The 9,088-nt window shown below is 36.2% G+C and overlaps 1 protein-coding gene across 1 annotated transcript; it reads right to left on the bottom strand.

Annotated features, from left to right (window-relative positions):
* Positions 1-457: 457 nt before the first annotated feature.
* LOC110935229 lies at positions 458-2,331 on the bottom strand. The gene is made up of 3 exons (XM_022177719.2): positions 1,944-2,331; positions 1,404-1,791; positions 458-1,331 (listed from the first exon to the last, which is right to left on the bottom strand). Exons 1-2 carry the CDS (start codon positions 2,295-2,297, stop codon positions 1,468-1,470), a joined length of 678 nt encoding a protein of 225 aa, XP_022033411.1. The 5' UTR covers positions 2,298-2,331; the 3' UTR covers positions 458-1,331; positions 1,404-1,467.
* Between the last annotated feature and the right edge of the window lie 6,757 nt (positions 2,332-9,088).

Raw genomic sequence — 9,088 nt, 5'->3', positions numbered from 1 at the left:
TATAGTAACTTTGATAGTTGGTGCTAATTACAAAAATGTCACCTTGTCTTTTTTAGTTTTCCTTCGATTTGTATGTGTAGTATGTTAAGATTATTTGTATTTGATCTTTTGCCTATATTTTAAAGTTGCTTATGCTTATTTTTTTCCATTTGATAAGCTACTTTTAAGTGTTTGGATTAGCTTATATTCTACAAGTTGATAAACTCTTTTTAAGTGTTTGTGTTAGTTTTTTTTATTTAGCTTATATTAGTAAAATGACCAAAAAGGGCATGGTTACATATTATCACATAACTTATATTTTATATGTATCTACTTTGTTTTTATGAGTTATACCATCATTTTTGGATAAATTTATGTCGAGGATAACGTAAAACTTCTACAAAAATACATTAGTATTCAATAAACATTCATCATGGTTTGGTTAGATCTCTGCAATCATATCATCTATTCTACGTTGTGTACTTGTGTCTTCATTTACTTCATTAATGTCATTAGATCCTCGACCATTATTTGGAGTGTAAGATTCTTGTTGCGCCCTGGTAAATCCTTCATCACATGTATCTTTTTTTCTAATATAATTATGAATTGCTATAGATGCTAGCACGATCTTCACTTGTGTCTTGTAGGTGTAATTGACGTGCATATGTTGTAATATCTCCCATCTAGCCTTCCATACTCCAAAAGTTCGTTCAATGACATTTCTCAATGATGAATGATGGTAGTTAAATATCTCTTTAGGTCCTCTAGGAGCACGACTAGCAATTGTTTTTCCACGAAGAAAATCTGGTAAAACTTAGTGATAGAGGAAAGACTTGAAATTGAGACCTTTGCATTATTTTGAGATGGTTTTTGCCACTACACCACCAATACTTTTTTGCATAATAAACGGATAAATATACTAAATATATAATTTAATAAATATATACAAGCTTATAAAGACTTTTCGGGCCCTTTGAAATTTTGGGCCTCGGGCGTCGGCACGGGTTTGCCGGGCCCAGAGCTGGCTCTGATTTATCTATAATGAATAAAATAAATAGTATTACTTATATAAAAAGTTAAGCAAAACATAAGGTTTAAGCAAACGTGGAATGGTACTAACCACCTATTGGATGTGGAAAATTAACTTCGGGCCTACGCAATGCTTCATTTTCAATTCTAGTATCATATGTTGTCCCCTCCCATCCAGCCCATGCAAACGTAAAGCACATGTTAAAATCACATGCCGCCATTCTGTTTTGCGTCGCGTATCCTTTTCTACCAATATATTTTGGTTGCTCGTGTTCTCGAACAAATGCCCTTACATGTGTCCCATCGATAGCTCCAATGCAATCCTACATAGAGAAACATAGATGGTTCATTATTTCAAGGTATACTTTAAATATGTAACATATGATATGGACTACCTTGAACATCGGGTAATAACGAGAATTTATAATTTCTGATGGTACTTCTTCGTTGTAATTTGCACTAGGAAATAATGTCTTTAATTAACTTAAGTACCGCGTTTAAAACAAGATGAAAATGCCTATGAATAGTTTCTCCCGAATCACTTGTTGGAACCATGAAATTTTCACGAGCTTGCTTTTTCAAGAAAATGTCTAGTGCGTGACAATAATTCCTTGAACCTTCTTCAAAACCAGGAAAGGTTAACACAATATCCATGCACTCTTTTGTGGAAGGTGACGGGTTTTGTGGTGGAAACGATTGTGAGCTTCTCGATGATAGTGCCTGCATAACATTATCAAATTTGTCCTCAAATGCAGAAGTTATTGAGCTTCTCGATGATAGTGCCTGCATAACACTATAATATGATATAACCAAACTTTCATTTTTTCAACATAATAATACCAATGATTATGATATGACTATAATATGTTTAAATATCTCTTAAAATCGTCAACTTAATGAACTATAGAAAAAAAACTAAAAAAACAAAATATTACCTTTATTTTTTCATCCCACCATTCATCCGATGCATCAATCGTCTTTCTCACGGGATCCCACCCAATTCCAGATTCAAGTCTCATTAAACGATCATACAACTTCCATTCTTTCTTCATAGTTTCCCAATGATTTTTAATTTGCTTGTGGTCGAAAGTTTTCCCAGTACGCTTTTTCATGTACTTTTCCAAATTCTCATACCCAAATTTATTAAAGTAACCAGTTGGCTTGTTCCCAACTCTAACCTCATTCAAGCATAACTCAAGAAATATCATATGAGTATCATCTGTCCACAATGATCTTATTTTCTTTTTCTTAGTTTTCATGACAACGTCATTATCATGGTTCAAGTCCATGACTTGAAAATTTAAAACAAAGAGAAAACAATTCAATAAGTAAACAACGAAGAGAACAAATTACCTCAGTATATGAAAACAGGTTGGTATTACTCCACTTCAAGCAAATTTTTTGAATGCTTGATAAATGGTAGATGGGTGTTTGATAAATCGGATTTTTTAAGGCAAGAGTTAATGGTTTGAGAGATGGTAGATGGATTAAAAGAATTGATCTTTTCTCCATATTTGCTTAACTTTCTACAATTTTAATAAGAATGAAACTGGCTTCTTTTAATAAAACTTCAATGTGGCTGCAGTTTTCACGAAAGAAGTTTGCTGCAATTTTGAATGGAATGAAGTTATACTATATGTTTAATACAAATGCATATGAGGTAGGTGCAATACTAAATGCAAACAAGTGGTGGTGACAAACTAATCCGTGGAAATGGTGTGAAAGAAGTGGTGCAATATTAAATGCAATATTAAATTCACTATTAAATTCACTGATATTCATTTAAAGCATGCATCTTTTCTTTTTGTCTTTTATTAGTTGCATATATTTTTAGTTATACAAAAGAGATGCAGGTAGTTAATAATTAATGGAATGGTCAAAAGAGATGCAGGTAGTTGTAGTTTAATCGGTGGGTAAGATAATTAATAATTAATTTTTAGTTGTTTGTTAAGTTATTTTGTATTATGTGAAGGGTTATAATATCATTGTGTGTAATGAGTTAATCCACCATTTGAGGGCAAATGAGTAAAAAACCATCTTCTTCAAATAAGCTTATTCAAATAAGCTAAAAACCATGTTCCCATAGGCTTTTTGGAATTAGCTTATATAAGCTAATAAGCATAAGCTTAAAAAGCTAAACCAAACACCCATTAATGCTTATTTTGTAAAAATAAGCTAAAAAAGCTATAAGGTGAAAAAGCTAGGCCAAACACCCCCTGAATAGGCATGAAGAAAAAGTCCATGTGTATGGTTTAAAAATCCGTAAACGCGTGCGAAGAAACCAAATTTGGTGTTATCCGGCCGAAGATAACCGACCCGACTTAGATGAGAGACAAACAACAAGGTGAAGAAAATGCGTAAGGCTTGTGAAGAGGCGTGAAGAAACACAAGGTGCTATTTGTTTTTTCTGAGGTAAAACGTCAACAGTCTGCAAATCACATCTCCAGACATCTGTAGCTGAAGAGGTGTACCAAACACTATTTGTTTTTTTAACTTCTGCAAGCTGCTGAAATAAACTGAAATATAAATAAACTGATTTTATCAAGATGAACATCTATATTCCATAACAAACACAAAAAATTAACATAATCATAAACGAAATCAGAATATAAACACCAATAATTAACTTATGAACTAACATTAACAAAAATAACATTTATGAATTATGAATTATGAACTAACATTAAACGAAAATCAGAATTGAAACAACAATTATAATAAGAATTTAACATAAACAAAAAAAAAAAACAATGCTTAAAAATCAGAATTGAAATTGGAAGCCCTCATCGCCAACCCCACACATGGAGGTCCTGCTCTGCTATTGATCAAATTACAGAGCTTTGATGGTAATCTCTGATCTTCTCAGTTTTCCGGCCGATCCTATGCATTTCTGTAAGATCCTTCCATGGACAGCAGGAAGGCTAACCTTCCGTCAGATCACAACCTCTACCCTTCCTTCAACGCTGCCACATCGTCTTCTTCTTCCTTCAATTCTTCTCCGCCGGACTTCCTCCGTAATGTGCAAGCCGCCTTCAAGCGTGTGACAACTCGAAATTCTGAACCTATTTTTGTGTAACGTTTATGAACATGACACGACTATATGAACTTGATTGACTAAGCGAATGCTTATTGAATGTTATGTGATATGTGCTTTAATGAATGTATACATGATATGTTATGTGTATGTATATATGTTACATGAACCCAAACCGCACAACATGAACGAAACGTACAAGACTCACCGATCGCACAAGTCCTTTGGACTATATCACTTGCATTCGGACGTAAAGGGCGGCCCAAGTGTGGGTTCGGCCCAACCCCTCATGAACTATTAACACTTATAAGTTAGTAAACTTCTCATTATTTTGCCAAACATCAAAACACACAAAACCCTAGACGACTTTCTCTCTCTCTCTCGTTTTGCTTGGAACCCGACGGCACAAGATCATCCTCTTGTTCGGATCACACTTCTCTACTCGTAATCGGTTAGTGTTTTGTTTATGCTTTCGTGTTAAGTGATGTTATGATTACATGCTTAGATTAAACCGATTAGAGTTGCATGATAATAAACTAGGGCCGATTCGATTATGTTGTTATGCTTGGTCCTCGGATTGATTGTTATGATGATTTGAGATTGGATGTTTGCTAGTCGTCTGATGTGTGTGTTTAGATACGGATGATGTGCAAATCGTTGAGTTAATATGCATGCTAGTAATCGGACTGTACCACACGATTTGATAAGATGATGAATATATTGTTTATGTTCTTGATAGATTAGTGTTCATGCTTGAATTAGGGTTCATGTAAAAATTGATGCTTGATTTCCTTGTTTAATCGAAAAAGCATAAAACAAGAAACTGTTAATTGATTTGGTAAACTTGGAAACTTTGAATTAGTGTAACCGATTGCTTGTATTATGAAAGTTAGTTAGACTGATCGCACAACACAAGCCAGTCGGTCGCAAATCATGGCTCGATCACACAAGTTTCCTGACCGCACAAGGTGGCCCAATCGCACAAGATCCTTTGGATCAAACTGTTGTTATGTTGTTGAGCAGTTGGGCCGACCAGCCCAGATAGAACCGCACAAGCCCACTTCCGATCGCACAACCCAACTCAGCCGCACAAGGCTAATCGGGTCGCACAAGAATGTCTGGATCGCACAACTGGGCCGATCGTACAAGCCTTGACGGATCGCACAAGTGTAGATCTTGGGCCGTAGCTATGTTAAGTAATTATTGTTGTGTTATTGGACCGAGTAAGCCCAAGGCCCACTCGCACAAGGCCGGTACAATCGCACAAGTCATTTAAGCTTATAGGGCCGAGAAGTTATTTGGATTGTTTATGTTATTTGGGCCGACGTGTTTTGATCTGTTATGATATGTTGGGCCGGGTATGGTTTGGGCTTATACATGTACATTGCACAAGATGGTTGGGCTCGCACAAGTTCAACGGCCCAACCATCCGAACCGCACAAGTGGAAAAATGTTATACTTGGACTGATTACGTGTTGCTATGATCTATATACGTGTCTGCTATGATTTATACGTGCATTATTTAAGTCAGAACCTGACTTGTATGATAACCCTGTTAGGACGTGTTGACCAACCTTAGTTCAAGAACCCTTTTCTTTGTGTATCTGCCGAGCAAACCAAGGTGAGTTCACACAGCCAAGGCATGGGATTCCCGGGTTGGGAATTGGGTTGGAATGTTTGATATGGAATGATTACTCGTACTTACGCAATCACTAGACTATAGACCATCGTCCTCAGGATAGTCAGGACACTTACGTAAAACTTACGTAAACTAGTATCTACCATTGTCTCCCGGGTCGGGAGGACACTTACGTAAATCCTGCGTAACCTAACACCCACTACTGTCTTCCGGGTCGGAAGGACACTTACATAAATCCTACGTAAACCCCACGCGTACCACTGTCCTCGGGGAAGGGCACTCACGTAAATCCTGCGTGACCTTGTACGTATTCCTGTTCTCGGATTAAGAAGAACACATGGTTGCAAATATTCTAGTAAGTATCATAATGGGAAGCCCCCATTATAAAGGATAAATGTGAGAATCCCTCACCAGTAGTATATACTTGCATGGGAAGCCCCCACTAGATGAACTTACGCATTGCTGTTATGAACTTACTTTCTGTGAACTCGCTCAACTAGTTGTTGATTATCTGCTGCATGCCTTGCAGGACCTTAGGTACATTATGGAGCTTGCACAAGGAGGAGCAGGTCGTTGTGGGCAAATGGATCGTGATTACTTATGTCATTTCATACATTAATACTTATGATTGGGTTTTTACATTAATGCTTCCGCTATACTTAACTATGTTGGTTTTGATAAACACCTTTCGTATTGATGGATAACTTTTACTATATATTTACATGTTCAATATGATTGGTGGCTTGATCCTGGTCAGTCACGCTCCCAAGCGGTGATACTCCACAGGTGGATTTTGGGGGTGTGACAAAGCGCCACCGTACACTCTCTCTCTCTCTCTCTCTCTCTATATATATATATATATATATATATATATATATATTATCAATACAGATGTTAGTTATTCGATTCTCACTTGATTATGTTATATTAGGGCTTTTAAACTTTTAGATTAGTTCTTCGGGTCAACCGGAGGTGGGGGAGGTGACAGAGATGTGGTGGTGGCTGAGATGTGGAAGTGTCGGCTGGGTGGAGGAAGATGCTAGGGCTTGAGAACTTGTGTTTTGAAAGTGCAGAGGAGATGAGAAGAGACTTGAAGAGGGGAGCCCACATCTGCCCCAAGAAGAGGTCTAGAAGACCTTTTTTTAATGAAATCACTTCGAGAAAACAAACACACTGTAGACTCAAACGTCTGCGCGTGGTCTGTGTGGGGCAGACATAAAAGGTCATGAAGTGCTTTTCACAAAAAACAAACACCCCCAAGTCTAAATCTTAAAGCATGGTTATATCAACATTAAATGTTACCGGGTTTTATAAACGAAAGAAAAGAAATAAAGGAGAGAAAATTAAAGAAAAGACACAACTAAATTTTATGTTCCCGAGTTGAAAAGAAAGTAAAGGCAGAACAGAGAAAAATTGCAGTTTTACAATTATACCTTGTATTAGTAAAATAGTAGGTTAAGTATGTCACACCCCGATTTCCGGTGGGCCTAGTTGGTGGGTTTATGCGTGGCGATTGATAATAGTTTCACAATAAGCAGCGGAAGATAGGATGATAAATTAATATTATAGAAGTTCAAAATATATTAAATAAAATTTTATAAGTGTTCGATACAATGACCCACAAGAAGGATCCGAAGTAAAAGTGAATTTAAGGACATTATAAGCCTTAAAGTACATGAGTCGCAAATTCCTACGCTTTTCCTTTGACCGAGCTATTCCACCCTATATTCAGGGCTCGTTACCTTCGGTTTAATCTTTTGATAATACGTCACTTTTTACTGGTAAATACAATCAACTGACTCGTTTAAAAATCATTTTCATAAATCATTTTGATACATATTATGATAACCCGTGGGTTAATAATTTAGTATTCTTTTAGGATAGATTTCTTATAACCAGTTTTACATGTTTGTCAATATAGTTGGGTACCAGAAATCTATGCAGGTATGTGATGATGGTACACACCACCTTTAATACACGTCTTCTGGGAGTATGCCTACTACCCTGCGCATATTTTATATGGCCATTCCTATTTGATGAGTCGGGACGCCCGGACACGGTACCATTACCCTAGTGTTTAATGTTATTCAACCAATATGGGTTAAACCGGATTCTTATGTTTATGAAAGCATTTGCCCATTTATATAATGCCCATTCCAAACGGCTAATGTCGTATCCCAAGTTTTCAAATAAAACTAGGCCAAGAATATTTACCTTTACTTAACCAATTTTCTGTTTTAATAAGTTCTATGAAGCAAAGTCGTATTTCAGGTTGTATATCCTAGGCATGATTATCTGGAATGCTCTATAGTCCAGAATGAAACAGATATAAATATCCGTTAGAATATTCACAAGTCTTTTTGTAAATTATTTTATTTGACTCGCTACTTAGAATATTATTCGGTTTCGCTAGATTAAGCGTTGACCGGTTAGAATGTGGTTTTATACCCTTCCGAGTGTGAAGCCTCATTAAAATATGGATAACGAGAATGTAACAAGTATCATGTTTGTAACAGATAGAGTATTGGCATAAACAAGTTTAATCATGAGTATGTGATTTGTATATATTTGTGTACATGGTGCACCAAAAGTGTGTAAAACGGTAAATGGGATCGAGTATACTCACGGTTTGCATAGTAAATTCCACGAACGTGAGTTGGCGAGTCTTGAGTTGAGAACACCGAAGTTACCCTAAGATGGGAAACGGAGGTGTGTGAGTTGCGGATTGATTAATTTGATCGGACTCGGAAATTAGATGGCGATTTATAAGTCATAGTAAAACGTAAAATAAGATACCATGAAAATGGTCATGCAATAAGGTAGGATGATTAGCATCCATTAACCTCATTATATGATTCACCAAAGCACAAAATCATCAAGTTTGTTGATGATTTCGGTTGGTCATGAATGTGAAAATAATAAGAACTTAAACCTACTAAATCTACAAACAACTAAGTGAGCAAGCTAGATGCGCGCATCCCAAAGATGGAAAGTGTCATACCCCAACCGATGGCGAAAACATCGGAGTGAGACGAACGAGATTGCTCGAGGCTTCATAACACTAAAGATGGCAAATATTTAGTAAACATTTTCATTTCATTGCTAACATCAAGTACATTGTTTGAAATAGAATACATCGAGTTTGAAACAAAATGAATTACAACAATTATCGAATGACTAAGCTGATAAACACGAATTAAAGTTTGGTGTGTTTCTAGGCATCCTACTAGATTCTGTGCATCATCCTCAGCATAAAAAATCCTGCAATACATTTTAAAGTATACTTCAATACAAAAGTATTGGCGAGTATACAAGTTTTGAGTACTAGCATGTATGTTTAAGAGTTTGAACAATCCACATGACAAAAATAGTTAACGAGATTAATGTAAACATGGCATGCAATTATA

The sequence above is a fragment of the Helianthus annuus genome, chromosome 16 (genome assembly GCF_002127325.2).
Source record: "Helianthus annuus cultivar XRQ/B chromosome 16, HanXRQr2.0-SUNRISE, whole genome shotgun sequence".
NCBI lineage: Eukaryota > Viridiplantae > Streptophyta > Magnoliopsida > Asterales > Asteraceae > Helianthus > Helianthus annuus.
The sequence above is the reverse complement of the archived record's forward strand: the minus strand, read 5'-3'. Positions and strand labels throughout refer to the sequence as shown.